The sequence below is a fragment of the Bos taurus genome, chromosome 4, assembly GCF_002263795.3.
Source record: "Bos taurus isolate L1 Dominette 01449 registration number 42190680 breed Hereford chromosome 4, ARS-UCD2.0, whole genome shotgun sequence".
Taxonomy (NCBI): Eukaryota; Metazoa; Chordata; class Mammalia; order Artiodactyla; family Bovidae; genus Bos; species Bos taurus.
The window spans coordinates 63,512,848-63,534,147 of NC_037331.1; the positions used below are offsets into that span (position 1 = coordinate 63,512,848).

Sequence of the window (21,300 nt, forward strand, 5' to 3'; positions counted from 1 at the left end):
TCTAGTGAGAATAAAAAACATAATATTCACTATTAATTGAAAGATATAATCAAACATTACATATAGAAATCAGCTGAATAGACATCACTAATTATTCATAACACATGAAAGTAACTTGGACAGATATTTTTTATTTAACACTATGTAATAATATTTTTTCTTTTAATAATATTTACAATGTGTTTTCCCACCTTAAACACTTAAACATTTAACCCACAACTCCAATAATTTAAAAGAAGTGATTATTAGGCTTATAAATATGTGAACTATATGTTTACCTGTTGGTCTGGAATAAGAAACAACAGCATTTCCTTCCAATTCAGGTGGTGAATAACTTCCTTTGAGATAAACGGAAAAGCCTACAGTTCTAGTCATCTCTGGTGCTATAAGTAATGTAAAAATAATATGTTACATAATTTTAGGCAATTATTATTAACAACAACTGAAATTAGATACACACTGCATGCCAGCTACTGTCTTAAGCATTTTACATAACACTTACATAGATTAATTCATTTAATCCTCACAACAATCCTACATGGTGGTCACTATTATTATCCCCATTTTTGGTGCATGAGGAAAATGGTGACAGAGACTAAAAAGCTTGCCCAAGGTCATATAGTTAAGACAGAGGTAGGAATTGACTCCAGAACAAGGGCATCCACCATTCCACACCACTGCCTCTCTTTACTCAGACAAACAGGCAGGATGAACAAAAAAAAAGGTACACAAAGGGAAAGAGAATTTGGGAGTGGGAAATAGTGCTTTATCATGGCTAGAACACAGACTGCAGGAGAAAATGAAAGGGGGAACTGGATATGCATGTAACTAAAACTGTAGCAACTTAGCAGATTGTACATAGCCTTCCATATTCATGTACTTGACCTCCAACATGTATTAGAGAGCTATAAAAAGTTTTCAACTGGAAAACATTAATTATCCAGAATGTTTTAGAAAGACAACTTGGAAGTACTGTGAAAATTTTGCAGATAAAGATGCCACCTACAAGTTTACCTCAACCACTAACCACTCATTCACTGATTCAATGAGTACTTATTGAGTTTCCACTATCTGCCAGGCACTCAGGTAAAGGTTAGTTATATAAAGAAAAAAAAAGAGATGGTCCTGATTTTTATGGGTAAAACATAGGGTTCCCATCTAAACAGTGGCATAAAGAAAAACAGAAAAAGAGTTGAAAGACAATTCAGAAGTCATTTTATCAGAACTAATGACAACTTGGATGTAAGTGGTAAGACAGACTCTATACAAATAAATCTTACAGAGTTGTCATTTATTACCTGTCTACTATTTTAAGCATTATTACAAATATCATACATAGATTCATTTTCTAATTAAATCTAATCAATTTTCTGATTAAATTCAAATTAAAATAGTTCTGCAAGACAGATACCATTATCCCCTTTCTGAAGATTAAAAAAAAACTGAGGTTCCATCTAATTACCAAAGCAGTTTGCCCACGGTTACACTGAGTGAGTGTTAGAAAGTGAAAGTGAAAGTCACTCAGTCGTGTCCGACTGTTCACAACCCTATGGACTATATAGTTCATGGAATTCTCTAGACCAGAATATTGGAGTGGGTAGCCTTTCCCTTCTCCAGGGGATCTTCTGCATCCAGGGATCAAACCCAGGTCTCCCACATTGCAGACAGGATTCTTTACCAGCTGAGCAACAAGGGAAGCCCTTGAGTGTCAGAGCCAAAATTCAAATTCAGGCCACACTCCAAAGCCAATAAATATTCTTTCTAGTGACTCAACAAATAGCTCACTAGAGAAGCACCATTAAAAAATTCTTCCAAAATATAGTAATGAAGTACAATTGCAGGTCCATTTAGTTAAGAAAATTGCTTGAAAATCTGTAATTACTATGGTTCAACAGCCATTCATTGAATGTCCCTGACTGATGTTCAGAGAGGAAATACAAGCAAAACAACACATTGATTTCAGGAAAATACCTGATATATTCAGATAAGAAATATAGCCATGAAATACATCTACTAATAAAAAAATTAATTAAAAAAACCTCACACCATGATAGACTTTCAGCCAAAAGAAAACACTTACCCATAAATTCAAAGGTGAACTGATCACCAGTTAGTACTAAAGGTGGTTGCACATAGATTGATAATTTGATCTTCTGCAATGCCACTCGATTCTTCAGTGTGACCTGAGAAAACAAAAATTGCTATTAACAGAAAATTACATTTTTTCCAAATTGATAGAATACTACAACTACTTTAAAAATAACAAATAATTAGAGAAATGCCATCTAAGAAAAAAATGAGCTATCACAAAACATAATGTGTAACATAAGTAGTAGATTAAAAAGTTCTACCCAGTTAGAAACTGGGCAAAGGAATCGAACAGACTTTTTCTCAAGAAGATATACAAATAGCCAACAAGCATATGAAAGAATGCTCAAAATCGCTGTATGAAATACAAAGTAAAACCACACTGGAATACTACTGTATATCCACTAAAATGCTATAATCAAAAAGGTAAAAACAGGTGTTACCAAGAATGTGGAGAAACAAGAACCTGCATAAATTGCTGATGGAAATGTAAAATGGTATAGCTAATCAAGAAAAAAGTCTGATAGTTTCTTTTAAAATTAAACATAAATTTATCACTTAACCTCATAATTCCTTATTAAGAGAAATAAAACAAATGTCCACCCAAAATCTTGTACACATGTATTCGCAGTATTATTCACAACAACCAAAATTAGAAACAACCCAAGTGTCCATAAACTGATGAAGTGACAAACAAAATATGGAATATCCATGCAATGAAATATTATTCAGTAATAAAACTAATACAGTACTGATACATGCTACAACATGGGTATATTACATTATTAATATGTTAAATGAAAGAAGCCAGTCACAAAAAGACCACATTATTATTTGATGCAATTTATACAAAATATCCAGAGAGGGCAAATCTACAGAGACAGAAAACAGATTAGCAGTTCCTTGGGGATGGTAGTAGGATTGAAGGTGGGGGTGTGGAGAGAAAAGAAAGCAACAGCTAAGGAATACGGGGTTTTTACTGGGGGGGACAAAAATGTTCAAAAATTAAATTGTGGTGATGATTCTGTGCATGCGTGCATGCTAAGTCACTTCAGTCGTGTATGACTCGTTGTGACCCTATGGACCTATAATTGCATAGCATGTGAATTATAACTGAATAAAACTATTAAAAATGTTCTATCAATAGCAGACCCAAAATATCTTCCCTCATATCTGGTGAATAATTACATCATAAAATATTGTATGTGTTAATTCTTCTTTACAGATGTGGCATCATGAATTATTAATTTTATCTAGTATCAGTGTATCACCTTTTTCAGAAGTTAATTGCTCTCTAAAGATTTCCTTACTAAGTAGTTTAAATACATATGTAGTTTAAATACTACATTTTCTTCGATGGCTTAGCAGCAAAAATAGCTGACATAACTACTCTAGAAAACATCAAAGAATGACAATATTGACTAATTGACTACATTTCTAAGCTGGCTGTATTTCCAAACTGGTGCTCTTGGTTGATGATGCTAAGAAAACCCTCCCATTCCAATTAGAATTAATAGATAAGAATTCTGGGGTAATAGACTGCCTCAGAAATAGGGTGAGTATGGGTTGAGAAGGCCAGAACTTCTCTCACTCCTCCTTAAGAGAAACATTAGCAGAATTCATCAGGACCAAAGATCTTTGCTGGGCCACAGTGCTAACGGAATCAAAGAAAAAGCTTAAAGATCTGGCTTCCATTGGGAACATTCTATCTTTGGATTTGTATCCTAAAAATCCCAGCCTCTTTGAATCATCTCCTTTGGATAAGTTTATCCACATGGTAAGCCAGATTTATTACAGTCACTAGCCGGGTAGCGTTGCTAGACCAATTAAGTCACAATCTCAGGGGGCAGACCTGGGCATTGGTATTTTTCTTAACAGTTCCCCAGGTAAGACCTATGTACAACCAGAATTGAGAAGCTCTCTCCTACACGGCTTTTTTGCCTTGGAACAATTCAGTCTTGCCTCTATAGTATACAAGACAGATTCATTTCACTACTAATTAGCATAATGCAAGGGCATGGCTTCCCTGGTGGCTCAGTGATAAAGATTTGCCTACCAATCCAGGCGACCTGGGTTCGATCACTAGGTTGGAAGGATCCCCTGGAGAAGAAAATGGCAACCCACTCCAGTATTCTTGCCTGGGAAATCCCATGGACAGAGGATCCTGGCAGGCACAGTCCAGGGGGTCACAAAACAGCTGGACATGATTTAGTGACTGGGCACAAGCAAGGGCATACTTAATTTTTAAGAAAAGACATTTTTAATTTTCTCTTAGGTAAAAGGCATGTATCAACTATACCTTAATTATATACATATACACACACACATATATATACAAATTACAGATACAAAAATAATATATAAGTATAACTGGCCTACAAACACTATACATATACAATTAGATTCAAGTAAATGTATTAATTTTATCTGATGTGTATATTCTGTACCATTTAAAAATAAACATAAAATTTTTGACTTGCAAAGTAAAAATTTTAAAGGACAATAATTGATGAAAATAAATACAATAAATACACCAAATGAACGATGAACCCTCAGATTTTCACTTTATGAGCCCTGGGTATGGGGGGAAATCTGCGTAACAGTACACAGTAACAGCGTAGATCACAAGTCCCTTGAAAGTCTATGATCCAACAGATTAGGTTAGTACCTCTAATTCCCGTGAAGTTATGAAATGGTCAAAGAGACCAGAAAATTTGACTGAGAAAGGAGAGTTCGGTCCACACATTTTGCCCATTTCTGGTCAGTCCCCGAAGGAGACGTTGGGTGCCTCTTGGCATTGCCAGGTCGGTATAAACACCCGACAGGTTTCTGTCATAAGCTGTTTATGAGGTCACCCTGGAACCGCAGAGCAGGGCTCCACACTTGGTCCGCACAGGGCATGTCATTCATTCACACAAGCACACTATAGAGTTAGTAAAGTACAGCAGAAAACATGTTTACTAGGAGAACAAATTTATTATAAAATTCATAATACCTTTTTAGTAAAACCCTAATGGTAATTACAGGAAGAACTATGCAAGTACTGCAGACAACATTCTTTCTAATGGCTATTCCTTTAAATAAATAGAATATAATTTAAATATTTTATTAATAATAATTCTTCCCTAGTGGCTCAGATAGTAAACAATCTGACTGCAATGCAGGAGACCCAGGTACCATCCCTGCATCAGGAAGATCCCTTGGAGAAGGGAATGGCTACCCACTCCAGTATTCTTGCCTAGAGAACTCCATGGACAGAGGAGCCTGGAAGGCTACAGTTAATGGTATCGCAAAAAGGCTACAGTCTAAGGTATCATGACTGAGCAACTAAAACCTACATACTGGACTGTCAGTTCAGTTCCGTCACTCAGTCGTGTTTGACTCTGTGACCCCATGGACTGCAGCACGCCAGGCCCCCCTGTCTATCACCAACTCCTAGAGTTTACTCAAACTCTTGTCCATTGAGTCAATGATGCCATCCAACCATCTCATCCTCTGTCGTCCCCTTCTCCTCCCACCTTCAATCTTTTCCAGCATCAGGGTCTTTTCAAATGAGTCAGTTCTTCGCATCAGGTGGCCAAATACTGGAGTTTCATTCAGCTTCAGCATCAGACCTTCCAGTGAATATTCAGGACTGATTTCCTTTAAGATGGACTTTAAGATGGTTGTATCTCTTTGCAGTACAAGGGACTCTCAAAAGTCTTCTCCAACACCACAGTTCAAAAGCATCAGTTCTTCGGTGCTCAGCTTTCTTTATGGTCCAACTCTCACATCCATACATGACTACTGGAAAAACCATAGCTTTGACTAGACGGACCTTTGTTGGCAAAGTAATGTCTCTGCTTTTTAATAAGCTGTCTAGGTTGGTCATAGCTTTTCTTCCAAAAAGCAAGTGTCTTTTAATTTCATGGCTGCAGTCACCAACTGCAGTGATTTTGGAGCCCCCAAAAATAAAGTCTGACATTGTTTCCACTATTTCCTCATCTATTTGCCCTGAAGTGATGGGACCAGGTGCCATGATCTTAGTTTTCTGAATGTTGAGCTTTAAGCCAACTTTTTCACTCTCCTCTTTCACTTTCATCAAGAGGCTCTTTAGCTCTTCTTCACTTTGTGCCATAAGGGTGGTGTCATCTGCATATCTGAAGTTATTGATATTTCTCCTGGCAATCTTGATTCCAGATTGTGCTTCATCCAGCCCAGTGTTTCTCATGATGTACTCTGCATCTAAGTTAAATAAGTAGGGTGACAATATACAGCCTCAACGTACTCCTTTTCCTATTTGGAACCAGTCTGTTGTTCCATATCCAGTTCTAACTGTTGCTTCTTGACCTGCATACAGATTTCTCAGGAGGTCTGGTATTCCTATCTCTAAGAATTTTCCACTGTTTGTTGTGATCCCCTTAGGCAAAGGCTTTCGCATAGTCAATAAAGCAGATGTTTTTCTAGAACTCTCTTGCTTTTCTAATGATTCAACGGATGTTGGCAATTTGATCTCTGGTTCCTCTGCCTTTTCTAAATCCAGCTTGAACATCTAGAAATTCACGGTTCATATACCGTTGAAGCCTGGCTTGGAGAATTTTGAGCATTACTTTGCTAGAATGTGAGATTATTGCAATTGTGCAGTAGTTTCAGCATTCTTTGGCATTCCCTTTCTTTGGGATTGGAATGAAAACTGAACTTTTCTAGTCCTGTGGCCACTGCTGAGTTTTCCAAATTTGCTGGCATATTGAGTGCAGCACTTTCATAGCATCATCTTTTACGATTTGAAATAGCTCACTGGAATTCCATTACCTCCACTAGCTTCGTTCTTAGTGATGCTTCCTAAGGCCCACTTGACTTTGCATTCCAGGATGTCTGGCTCTAGGTGACTGATCACACCATCGTGATTATCTGGGTCATGAAGATCTTTTTTTGTATACTTCTTTTGTGTATTCTTGCCACCTCTTCTTAGTATCTTCTGCTTCTGTTAGGTCCATACCATTTCTGTCCTTTATTGAGCCCATCTTTGCATGAAAAGTTCCCTTGGTATCTCTAATTATCTTGAAGAGAGCTCTAGTCTTTCCCATTCTATGGCTTTCCTCTATTTCTTTGCAATGATCACTGAGGAAGGCTTTCTTATCTCTCCTTGCTATTCTTTGGAACTGTGCAATCATATGGGGGTATATCTTTCCTTTTCTCCTTTACCTTTTGCTTCTCTTCTTTTCACAGCTGTTTGTAAGGCCTCCTCAGACAACGATTTTGCCATATTTGTCTGTACATATATCTTAAATAAAATTAATGATAATAACCATTAGCAGCTTTCTATATGCATGTAAACATCCTAATAAATTATTTGTGTGTATTATCTCATTTACCCATTAAAACATTGGAAACAGGTACTATCTATCACTATATCCCATTTTACATAAGAGAAAGATGTGGCTTAGAGAAGCTAGATAATTTGACCACGGCAACTCTGATTATAAGTGGAAGAACACCATTTAACTTCTGTCTGTCAGAGTCCAGAGCCCATGCTCTTAATTAGCTGTGGTTAAGAATCAAAATAACTGCAAATGAAAAAGTTCCCCATTTTACATTTTAAAAATAGAGGTTCAGAGAAACTCAAAAACACGTCTAAGACCATCGAGCCAGTATATACAAGTGAGCAGAAAAGAATGACCAAGAATGACCAAGAAGGTCTCACGAGAGCTTAGTTTTAAAAATGAAAATGAAAAATCCTTAAAGTAGTAATAAGCCACTTTTAAAGCAGCAGACATTCTGACTCTGCTAGGCATAACAATGCATACTTAGACAACAATCATACAATTTACATTGTTACAAGTGTTTGCATTTAGTTTAGATGGAAGATGGATGGTGATAACTCTTATACACAGATTTATTGAATCCCAACAATGGACTAGGCACTTTCAAATATGAATCAAGATGATGTGTGACAAAAATAACCACAGTAACAAAGAAGAGTTGTGTTTGAGCCAAAATAAAAAAAGTTAAAGACTTGGCTAGATCATAAACCTCACATTTTAAGAGAAAAATAATTATAGAATATTAAGGGGAAAATATGAAACATGAATATGAACGTTTTCCATGCTATTTTCCATGTCTAACAAAATAAAATATGATCCTTAGGAAATATAATACCAAATTTTTATCCTAGATATATAAACATGACTCCAAAGGCCAGGTATTAACAACCACTCTGCCTTGGTTGCCTGGAACAGATGGTCACGCATCATGCACACATACTCAAGGTAGCCACATCTTCATTCACTTGGAACGGATGGAAAAATTTTCTCAATTAACAGGATTTATTATGACGGAAACTTGTATGGTTATATATTTTGGCTGCTGTTGTAATTTAAGGCTATAAGGAGAGATTTATAACAGAAATTTGTATAGGAACTGTCAGGCAGAAACAGGAAGTCACGGTGTCCGCCGTGAAAGTCAAGCTGATTTTGTGTAACTCTAGAGTATCGCATTCTTTCTTATTCTTTTATCATGGCAGTAAGGAAGAGAGTGTAACTTAGTCATTCTCAAATGCAGTTAAATTCCCATAATGAAGGAGAAATTTCCAGTAGTGTCACACCATCATTTGAAGGTAGCTGTTATACAGGAAAGCCTAAGAACTGCATGGGAGGGAAAGATGTATTTATTTATAGCAATTATAGTAGGTGGGGGGAAAATTACCATGAGCAATGTTATCTGGTTTAGGTACAAGATTTCTTTTTGAAATTTACAACATGCTCCTGAATTATTATATGTATGTGTCAGAATAATATCAGTAGATAGATATAAAAGGGATTTCCCTACACAAAAGTCTACAGATCATTCCTGGAACACTGCGGGATTGTTGTTTTTTATCTTAAATGTTTGATTTCTTGCCACCAAAGCTTTTCCAGACTCAGAAGTATTAATGAGATAGAGCCTTTGATTGGATAGGGGGAAGGGAGACTGGGAAAAGACCACCCTTGTTTCCAGTGGCAAGAATCCAAAAAAATTAGCTTAGGAAACAGTTATAAGATTGGGCTCCCTTCAGCTTCTACCAAAGATCCCCACACTTGGGCCACCCGCTGGGTCCAGTGTAAGCGAACACAATTGGTAAAGCCTGGTGCCCTGTCAAGCTCCTCCAAGGACAGCAACCCATAATCTAAGAAAATATAAAGTCCCGTCCAAGTTTTGACTTAGCGAGTCGCCAAGATCCACAACTTTCCCTGGCTCCAACGTCTGGGCAGTGATAAATATTTTCAGCTTAATAATGTGCTGACTGATTACCACACTGTAATCTAAATGCCTTAAGAGGGTTCTACATTTGAGTCCTAGTTCTAAAATTCTACAATGGCAGGACTAAAAATCTTAACCAAAACCACATCGTTCACATTGTATTTTGGGGGCACTATCAATTTGTCACTACTCTGTGGCTTCTTCGTTTAGTATTTTCCTACTATAAATACATCCATTTAAAGCTAATATTATGGCAGAGAGATGGCTGGGAATTCTTTGCAAACACACACATAGAAGAAAGATATTATTAATATTCATATGATTCCCCTATATATATATAATACTGAAATGAACTGCTCAGTCTACTATGAATGTGATGACACAATTCCTTTAGTATATTTAAATATTGTTTCTAAAAAATAACCCCAAATCATACTACACATTTAAGGTAGGAATAAGTCATAACAATGTTTTATTATATACATCCTGCTATAAATACTAATTTTATATTTGTAGGAAATGATAAAGGTTATCTATTTACTTCCCAAAGCTAAGGAAAACTTAAAAATATCAAGTGTTTGGGTTTTCCTTTTTTTTACTTTTTTAACCAAGAAATCTTTTTTTTTAATTTAATAAATTTAATGTGTCATATTGTGCGTATTTAAGGTGTACAGCACATTGTGTGCTATGCTGTGCTAAGTCACTCCAGTCATGTCCGACAATTTGTGACCCTATGGATCATAGCTGTTATTCTGATACATTTATACACTTGCCAGTATGATTGCCAATCCAGTGAAATTTGTCATATTACATAACTATAGTACAATATTATTATCTATATTCATTACACTGTGCATCAGATATTTATAGTTTATTTACTACTCATTACAAGTGTACTCCTGTATTCCCTTCAAATCATCACTCTTAACCCTACCCAAACTCCTGATAAGCAACCCCATGGACTGCAGTCCACGGGATTACCCCAGCAAGAATACTAGAATGGGTTGCCATTTCTGCCTCCAGGGGATCTTCCAAGGCCAAGGATCGAACCCACATCTCCTGCAGCTTCTGCATTGGCAGGCAGATTCTTTACCACTGAGCCACCTGGGAAGCCTCAAGCCCATTTCACCCTGTGTTTTTACAGGCTTAACTTTTTCAGAGGCCCACATATAAGTGATATTGTATAGTACTTGTCTTTGTCTGTGCATTTTATCTTATGTGGCACCATGTGCTCAAGATCCACCCATGTTGTTGCAAATGGAAGGATAGTCTCCCTTCTCATATGTGAATAATATTCTAGGGTGTAAATGTACCATATCTTTTTTTTATCCATTCAACCATTGATGGGCATTTGGGTTGTTTCCATATCTTGGCTATTTTGTGAATAAAACTGCCATAAGCATGAGAGTGTATATATCGCATGGGAAATACTGTTTACATTTCCTTTGATTTATACCCAAAAGTGGAGTTGCTAGATCATACAGAAGATTTTTTTTTTAATTTTTTAAGGAAACTCCAAATGATCTCCATACTGGTTGGACCGATTTATATTCCCACCAACAAAATTTAAGGGCTCCCTTCTCACCACATCCTCATCCTCCTGTTGTCTCTTGTCTTCTTGATGATAGCCATTCTAAGTTGTGAAGTGACATCTCTTGTGATTTTGATGTGCATTTCCCTGATAATCAGTGATGCTAAGCATCTTTTCATGTGTCTCTGTTGGCCATTTTGATGTCCTCTTTGGAAAAATGTGCATTAGCTCTTCTGCCCACCAGTGTTTCTTTTGTATTTCCATATGCTACTTCTAGGGTGACAACAGTGACGGATGTGATGAAATGCATGACACTGCTCGCACATTAGAGCCTAGAATTATGGCACAAACCTTCACTGTGACTGAAGGGACAAGGTCAGCTCCCACTTCAACATCAGTAGCTTGCTGCAAACACAGAATTGAAAATTAAAGGGAGGAAAGGATTGCTTAAGTACTATACATCAGTAAGTAAACACAGTGGGTTTGATATATACTTCCCACCACCAAAAAAAAAAGGCAAAAAGGATTTATCACTCTGATGACAGACTAAAAGAATCACTGTGGCTTTTTTGGATGGCTTCATTTGGAAAGTCATGAACTAATATTAAAAAACACACCCATCAAAAAAGGGAAGAAAAGTTCACATACTTTATTATCAAACTACTGCCAAATTTCCTTAAAAATGGAAACTAATCCTATTAATTCATTCTTTATATTATATAAAACAAGACCTCTATATATTTTCTATATAAACAGTGTGCCATTCTTTTAGGTCCTTGAGTTTTTAACTTGCCAAAGGGATGCTTTATTCTAATTAATAATATGTATCTAAGGCATGTAATTAATGATATAAAGATTGAGTGGCCTTACATCTAGAAAATAAAACAAAAGTAGCAGTTTTTTTGTTTTTTTTTTTACTAGTACATATCATAAATTCTTTCACTCTTTGAGAATCAGCCTGGGTTACCTGGTCCTCTCTCTTAAAGAATTCAGAATATAATAGAGCAAATATTTCCTTAGAATTTATAACTATTTTTTAGAGCAGTAGATTGAGAGGAAAATACGGTCACTATATGACAGAATAAGATCAAAGGGTAACATATTTTCTAATAATACCCACATGGATTCCTAAGGGAACAGTTATGATCATAAAGTCTCTGTCCAACCATTGAATAAATCCATTGTACTTTAAATTAGCCTACTTGGTATTATTTTACTGAGAAAAATTAAGCCTCTTCTTAGCAGTGGGGATCGGTATGATGTCATGCTCATCAGCATAATTAAGAGTAAGGATATTCATATCCTATATATGATTCTATAGGAAACTGTATATGAACTCTGATTCAACTTCTCAATCAAGAAGAGAGGATAGCGATATTTGTCTCTTCTATAAAAGACACGAGTCTAGCACAAATTACATTATGTTTTGGATGTGTGCTTTCACAGTAATGACTGAAAATAAAATATTAAGCCAGGGTTTTTGCTCTAGTATTACCTAAAATCCAGGAAATGTTTTACATTTAGCTGTCGGCAAATCTAGAAAAGAAACCAATATCTCCCATTTCTTGCTCTTTTCCATCCATGCCTAAACACCTTGATATTTCAAGGACAAAAGTCCTTTGGAAACATGAAATTATAGCCAGAGAGAAATAGCTATATGAAGACAATATGGCACCAAAGCCGCATAAATCACTGGACTGATGTTTTCCAATGAAATGAATATGATACTCTCAAGAATCCTTTCCTTTCTTAAAAAGGAAAAAATTGTGAGATGGGGGAAATGGAGCTGGAAAGAGATACCTAATTAGGAGGAAAAAGCACTTCAGGTTACCAGTAGGGAAATACATATTAAAATACAGTGCTATTACATAAAGCCTTTACTCACAAAGATCAAAAGTTGCTAAAGAACAGAAAGGGAATTCCTCATTTCAAATAGCCTATGTCTAAGAGAAAAACCTAGAAAAAAATTATATAAGTTGCCCAAAGGAAAAAAAAGAATCATTTCCAAGGCAAGAAAATGTGTGTACATTTGTCAGCTAACTAAGCAGAAATGTTCCACTCAGACTACACCCTTCAGGTAGAGTGAGAAATGGTGTGCTGAATATCCAATATTTAGAACAGTACCTCTACTATGTGACTCAACTGGGTGAATGTTTCTTTCATATATAGTCCTACTTTTTTTTTTTAAGAATATCCAACTTACTATACTAAGGCAATGTTAATGCAATTTTTATCACAACTTGGGTTGGCTGTTTGTACTAAGATTATTCTTCAAAAAGCCATGGAATTACTTACTATATTGTGTTCTGATACCTAAACATCAAAGTCATTTCCTAAGCAAAGTTATATGACATAGATCTCATATACTGTAAAACGAGTGAATTTGATCACTTGCCTAAATTGATCGACTTTGGTACAGACATAGATAAACTAGATAGATTTTGGCCCGACTTCAGGCAGTGAGAGAAAACCAACCATAATCTAATAAGTACTTAAAGAAGACTAAACAAAGAGTTAGAGTAATGTAAACCAAGGACAGTCCCCCTTTCTGGTTTTTCAGCTTTGTTATTCTCTGATGCTTTTGAACTGTGGTGTTGGAGAACTCTTGAGAGTCCCTTGGACTGCAAGGAGATCCAACCAGTCCATCCTAAAGGAGATCAGTCCTAGGTGTTCACTGGAAGAACTGATGCTAAAGCTGAAACTCCAATACTTTGGCCACCTCATACGAAGAGTTGACTCATTGGAAAAGCCTCTGATGCTGGAAGGGATTGGGGACAGGAAGAGAAGGGGACGACAGAGGATGAGATGGCTGGATGGCATCACCGACTCGACGGACATGAGTTTGAGCGAACTCCAGGAGTTGGTGATGGACAGGGAGGCCTGGCAAGCTGTGATTCATGGGGTGGCAAAGAGTCAGACATGACTGAGTGACTGAACTGATTCATTTATAGAGCAAATATATATTGAACACCCATTATGTGACTGGCATTAAGGAAATGGCAGTCAATTTTCCTAGGTGGTGCAGTCGTAAAGAATCTGCCTGCCAATGCAGGAGAAACAAGAGATATTGGTTTGAACCCTGGTTAGGAAAATCCCCTGGAGAAGGAAATGGCAACCCACTCCAGTATTCTTGCCTGGAAAATTCCATGGACAGAGGTGCCTAGCAGTCTACAGTCCATAGGATTACAAAGAGTCAGACTCAGCAATTGAGCACACATGAGACAACTGGAACAGTGATGGCTGTGGTAGGGCTGATGATCATGATTATTATAATGATTTGTTAGTTAATTATTATAATTCAACGAAGTGGATTCTACTACTATTACCATTTTACAGATAAGAAAATTGAGACAAAAAATTAAATACCTTGCTCTGGGTCACACAAATAGAAATGAGAGAAAAAATAATTCCTGGCCCAACTCTTTATTCTTAAACTACTCTCCCACCACAGCCACTATAATAAAGACTATAAATTATCAAACTCTGAGTCATGCCTCTCATAAACATTATCTCATTGAACATTCAACGAAAATGTAGTGGGCTCAGTATTATTCATCTGGAGTAGGATTATCTCAATACTCCAGTACTGAAAAAGTTTGAAAAAAAAAAGTAATGGTGAGAACCTCTTTGACAAACCCCCTTCCTTTCCCCTTTTTTAAGATAGAAATCTGCCTAAGAAACTTGTTATCACACTGAGATGCTAGAAATGTTTTTTTCTAGAAAGTAACAAGGCCTAAAACTTGCTATCTTCCCTGAAGTTTCTATCTGGAGGCTCAGATTTTAAACCAATACAATCTGATTCCAATATATCAGGGTCCACCACTATCACAAACCCTCTTAAAGTCTGCAAATAAACCTACAGATACTGAATCAAAGTTAGGAGAAACCATTGCAGAGACTTTCAGGTCATCTTCTCTCTCAGTCAGGGGCCAAACATCTGTAATTTTAAGAGAGAAAAAAAAAGATATTTAATCAAAAAGTAAAAATTGGTATATAAAGTTGTTTTAAGATTTATCTATACCTTATATCAAAAGACAATCCCATAAATGTATTCACAAGTTGAAAAAAAATGATGCAATACAGAATGAAAAGCTTTCCCCTCTACGTTACTGTAAAGAAAAACTATCTTTTTTCCCAAAGATATGAGCTAAGATGTTACCCAGCATCCCCTGATGCTGGAAGGGATTGGGGGCAGGAGGAGAAGGGGACAACAGAGGATGAGATGGCTGGATGGCATCACCGACTCGATGGACATGAGTTTGAGTGAACTCCGGGAGTTGGTGATGGACAGGGAGGCCTGGCATACTGTGATTCATGGGGTCACAAAGAGTCTGACTGACCTATGTTAGGAATTTCAATTCCCTCTCCTTAGCTACTGTTAGAAGCCCAAAAGAGTATAACCCATGAGGGTAAATTGGCTATAACTGCCGAGAGAAATATCAACAACCTCAGATAGGCAGATGATACCTCCCTAATGGCAGAATGCGAAGAGGAACTAAAGAGCCTCTTGATGAAGGTGAAAGAGGAAGAGTGGAAAAACTGGCTTAAAACTCAACATTCAAAAAATTAAGATCGTGACATCTTAAGATCGTTTGCCATCACTTTGTGAGGAAATGGCAACCCACTCCAGTATTCTTGCCTGGAGAATTCCATGGACAGAGGAGCCTGGCAGGCTACAGTCTATGCAGTCGCAAAGAGTCGGACCCAACTAAGCAACTAACACACACACACACATACATGGCAAACAGATGATGAAACAATGGAAACAAGGGCAGATTTTATTTTCTTGGGCTCCAAAATCACTGTGGATAGTGACCACAGCCATGAAATTAAAAGATGCTTGTTCCTTGGAAGAAAAGCTATGACAAACCTAGACAGCATATTAAAAAGCAGAGACATCACTTTGCCAACAAAGGTCCATAAACTCAAAGTTACGGTTTTTCCAATAGTCATATATGGATGTGATAGTTGGACCATGTTTTTGAATTATGGTGCTGGAGAAGACTCTTGAGGGTCCCTTGGACAGAAAGGAGATCAAACCAGTCAATCCTAAAGGAAATCAACCCTGAATATTCATTGGAAGGACTGACGTCAAAACTGAAGCTCCAATACTTTGGCCACTGGATACAAAGAGACGACTCATTGGAAAAGACCCTGATGCTGGGAAAGATTGAAGGCAGGAGGAAAAGTGGGTGAATGAGATGGTTGGATGGCACCATCAACTCAATGAACATGAGTTTCAGCAAACTCTGCAAGATAGTGAAGGACAGGGAAGTCTGGCGTGCTGCAGTCTGTGGGGTTGCAAAGAGTTGGACACAATTTAGCAACTAAACAACAACAACAGCAACAAATCAAAATGTAAAACTCACATACCCTGTGACCTAACAATTCTACTTTCAAACATTTACCCAATACTCATGTCCAAGGGGTTTCTCTGTTGCTGATAATTATCAAAAACAAAACAGCCTAAATCTTAGTTATAGTTCTATTAATAGGGAAATAGTTAACTAAGTTATGGTATTATCAATACTGTGCAATGGTCCAAAACCCAAAACTGTTAAGTAAGAGTGCTATCCATCTTTATATACCGACAAGGAAAGAACTCCAAGATATGCTATTGATCTAAAAAAGCAAGATGTAGTACAGTGTCTCTAATACACACATATTTGTGTAAAAACAATTATATAAACAGAAAACTTTCTTACAGAATACACAAAACTATCAATAAAGGTTACATTGAAACACTCTAGTAGAAGTAAGACCTGGGTTTTATGCTTTCAGTACTGTTTGAATTGTTTTTACCATGTTCATTTTATTTTCAACTTAAAATTTCACAATTTCACAATTTCACAATTTATAGTACATAATGAGATATTATTAACAAGCCATAGAGACCCTAAGTAAACAAGAAATATAAATAATACATATGCACAAACATACGTGTATATATACATACATAGGGCTTCCCTGGTGGCTTAGCTGGTAAAGAGTCCACCTGGAATGCGGGAGACCTGAGTTTGATCCCTGGGTTGGGAAGATCTCCCGGAGAAGGGAACAGCTGCCCACTCCAGTATTTTAGTATCCTGGGCTTGAAGAATGCCATGGACTGTGTAGTCCATGGGGTCGCAGCGTCAGACACAACTGAGTGACTTTCACTTAATACATAATAATAGTGTGCAGATTATTGGCTGCCCCCCTAACGTCCATTCTTCCCTTCTCCTCCTCCTTTGTGGTAGACCCCTAGTTCTGCTGATTCACTTCCATCTAATTCACTTCCATCGAATTTCCCTAATTCACTTCCATCTTAATCACTGGATTGGTCAAATCCAAGCATGGTGATTTCATTCCCCTGACCTTTTGTTATTTCAGGCCTGAGCATGGAACCTAATCCTGGCAGATGTGAGGTGAGAACTGGTGGGAGTTGGGGTGCTGGTATGTGGTTCTGGGAAAGTTATTCCTCCCTAATAAATGGGGAGACTTTGGAGAAATATCTGTCTCCTTCCCTGGAAATCATATTTGTACCTGTTGCCTGAAACTGCTGAAATAACCTTGTGACCCTGAGAGGGAACATCCCCCAAACCCTGAGGATGGCTGACTGAAAATATAGAAAGCATTTGGATGATGTCACATGAATCCGCTGTCTCACAAAGAGAAGAACTGCCTACAACCGCCACCAGAAATTCTCACCAAAATGGCAAGATTTGGAATAGGAATTTCCACAACTTAGAGCACAAAAGGTTGCTCATTGCCCACCCAGTAATGAATCTTTGGTTCTTCTTTACTAAAAAAAGAGTCCAATTTTATCCTAAGCTTGGAGCCTAATCCTCCGCTCAACCAAATTGTTCAACCAAAACGCTAAATTTCCCAGCTTGGAGTGGCCAGTGAGATATAAGCAGAAGTTGTTCAGGGTGTGGCTTCCAGGAAAGATCCTTAGTGGGCTGACTCAGCTGCAGATGTGAGGCAAGAGTTCCAGAAGCCATCCTGAACCAACAGAAGAAACAGGTGAGAAGGACTCAAAAGTCCCTCACGGCAGTGGAACTGCCAAGCCAACCCTGGACTGCTCATTACTGGACTTCTTTTCCATGAGAAAGAAGTAAACCTCTGCCTTGTTTAAGCCACTTTATTTGAGTATTCTGTTATAGACAGCCAGACATAAGTCTGAACAGCACAATTTCCAACAAGGTTACCAAGCACGAATGTCTCTACCATTCAATGGTAGAAGCAACTTAAGTTATCCTAGACATACTTCAAATAGGTGCAGACTTTCAGTTATATGCCTATATCTCACTGCTCTCTTTTCCTTCCTGAAGACATGCTGTGTGGGAGTCTATGTCAATACTGTACTCATTCCTTCATACTTATCCCAAAGAAAGAACATATCAACTATCTAAATAAATCATAAGGAAACTCTATTTTTGAAAGTGTCTACTAACAGATGTTGTTGACTACTGGTAACAGAAATGCAATGCAGGATTCTAACTAATGAGTTGAATATGAAAAGCTTCAAAATCCATGAGCCATACAGAAATTATTACTATTGATATTATTTCATGCTTATAACATACACTCCTCATATAACTTACACACATAAAATCAGCTTCAAAAACACTTTTATTATGGTAGATAATATACACCATGTGTACAACAAAAGGTATTCTTTAAATTGGCTTTATATTTTGCTGCAATTCTTGCTTTGAAGAAAAAAAAAAACAACTTTAAGTGCTGAACATAACCCACAAGACTGAAAAGAACATTTTTTTTGCAAGTTAAAGTCACTCTACTATAATGAGGTCATCAAAAAGTTCAGAGTTTTAACTTCTCATAATCTGCTATAGTGAAATGATTTGGTGCTTTTATATAATTATAGGTATTTTAATGAACAAATATACCACAATTTTATAAGTGCAAAAAACAGTAAATTCTTTTCATATTCTAGAAATAAACTATGTTAAAAGTCTCTCCTTTTTTTTTTTTTTTAAAGAGTCTCTATTTCATTTTTATGAATAAAATCAAATGATGGTGGCAAAGAAGGGGCAGAGAACTTCAAATATTAACTTTGAGGTTATGTAAATAACAAACTTTGCACTCAAGTCTGTGGGTTCATCCCTAGCTTAATTAGCAGTTATTTCAATATACAAAGAAGAATGAGGGTAATGACAAGTAAAATAGCCTATCCCTGGGTGAAAAGACTGGAGTACTCAAGGGCATCATTTTGGCCACCAAAAAGTAACTAAGCTAGAAGGGACTTTTCTCAGAAATGTTTTACATAATCAAGTGTTAATCAAAATGTCATTAGCACATTGTTTATAGAAATGCCACAATCTCAAGACATAAAACTTGGAGTGAAAAGTTACATTAAATTTAATGAACTCTGCAAATTTCATGTTTCATACACACACGACACACACACACACATATATATATGTGACTCTTCCCAAATTATATTTTTAAATGACAAGATGAGACTTATATTTCATTAATCCCAAAACACTAGTATCAAAAATGGGAAACGTGTATATTGCAATATGACACACCCAATATAAACTATTCTCTATTTGACCAGAGAGTGCCAACAACAAATGGGTTTTTAAATACTTGGAGATACTTAAAAGACCCAAGTTTCATTTGTTTACTTTCAAAACTTTCTAAGAGAAAGTGTAAAACCAAAACAAAACAATTTTATTTTAATATTCACGTTTTGAAATATATTATCTAAATTCCTCTGAATCTCTCTTGGTAATATAGACTCAAAAATACATAACTCTAGGAAAGTGATTGGACCAGGATTAAGATTGGCTCTGTTGTTTTGGTTGGCTTTTTATGCTCTGCTTCTTTTATTATTCCTACTTGTTTTAACATTTCTTTTATGTGAAAATAGTCCATATTTTTTCTCATTAAAAAAAATACTTTTACCTGACCCTGAGAAGAGAACTTAAAGTAATGCTTTTCACATGTCCAACTCAAACTGCAGGATTGGTGTTTTGTTTCTCCTTTTAATTTATAATAAAATTATACCCTTGTGAAGCCCAAAGTAAGATAATATTGAGTTATACAAAACTCAGGAACTGAAAATATCATCAGCCTCTGAGTCACTAGAAATCAGCATACCACAGGCTATACTCCATTTGGATGGCTAATTAACTACAAACATAAATTATCTCACTGGGCTGCAAATGACTACATTTTTAGTAATAAAGTGGTAACTCATGTACTGCTCTGGTTTCCTTTAAAAGAAGCAACTAAAATTTTTTCAGGGATATTAGAAGTTAATAAATGATCACTCTAAACTTCAATGTTCTTCTAAAGGCCTAAGATCACTACCTGAAGAAATATATGATCCTTTCTTAGAGTTTAAAGAAAAAAACTAGATAGCACTGTCTGTGAAACACACTAACAAAAGTATTACCTTAAACAGGACATATTTTTCAGAAGCTGTAATATACAAATTAAGCACAAAGACTAGTATGTTAAAGAGCAATGCTGTTTTTACAGAAATGACTTTAATTAAGCCTGGGGGAGAAAATCAACAGGTACAAAATACTATCTATATACAAAATAATATAAATTTTACAATGAATACTATAATAGAAAGCTGAAAATGAGATACCTTGTGATTTGTTAACATTTTTGATGACTTTCTGAAGTTCTTTCAACTCCATATCAAGTTCATCATAGTTTAGTTCTCTAGATTCAACTTTTGGAGCTTGGAACAAAGAAGGATCTGTCCCCAGGTATGAACACTGCAAATGACCATCATCACTCAGAGTGACTATCACTCCCTTTAAATCACTTTAAAAAAAAAAAAAGGAAGAGAAAATGAGACATAATTAAAAATGTTTAATGGATTTAGACGTGACCAACTACATTTTCATTCAATTCAGCTTCAACATACCATTAAGAAAATGGAGGAGGCCGTGAAAAGAAATGTGGGCCCTTCTCTTTTCCTTTTGTTTCTCTCTACCCTTGGGACGTATGCTCCCTCTCCCTCCCCAGGTCACTCACCATGGCTTCCTTCACGTGCTCTCCTCAAGGAGCTCTCTGGTCTGTTCTCTCTCCCTTCACTTTTAGATAGAAGTCTCCCTTTCTCTCACTTACTAGCTCTTTCCCCATCACTCTTATCATCCTGATTATCTCTTTTCCTCCCCACCCTTTCACTCTTTCTTTCTCTCTTAAAGTCTCCCTTATCTCTGTTATTCTCTAGAAACAGCCATAATATATAAATTATCGATAACTTAAGCATAAATGTTTAATAATAAAAGTTGTATGTTTTCCTGAACTTACTATAGAAGTAGATGAAATGATACTATTTGCTTCTTCCCCATCCTGAGCAGAGGGAAAGAAACTCAATATTGTCATGAGCCATTTTGAATTGATATATAATGACTTTGTTTGTTGTGTTTTCTGGCTTTTGATTTTTACAAAAGTTTTCCAACCCTGTTATAAAAGTTATTAATCAAAAACAA

General features: G+C 36.5%; 1 protein-coding gene across 4 annotated transcripts in view; it reads right to left on the minus strand.

Annotated features, from left to right (window-relative positions):
* Positions 1 to 21,300, minus strand: part of BBS9 (Bardet-Biedl syndrome 9) — a 474,880-nt gene that overhangs the window by 257,490 nt on the left and 196,090 nt on the right. For 3 of the 4 annotated variants that reach the window (XM_059885659.1, XM_005205478.5, NM_001192853.1), the window contains 5 exons: positions 20,445 to 20,626; positions 14,698 to 14,774; positions 11,189 to 11,242; positions 2,081 to 2,183; positions 279 to 383 (listed from right to left, as the gene is read on the minus strand). In XM_059885659.1, the coding sequence (XP_059741642.1) occupies positions 279 to 383; positions 2,081 to 2,183; positions 11,189 to 11,242; positions 14,698 to 14,774; positions 20,445 to 20,626 (521 nt within the window). The remainder of the gene's footprint in view (positions 1 to 278; positions 384 to 2,080; positions 2,184 to 11,188; positions 11,243 to 14,697; positions 14,775 to 20,444; positions 20,627 to 21,300) is intronic. The other variant, XM_005205480.5, reaches the window with a different exon arrangement.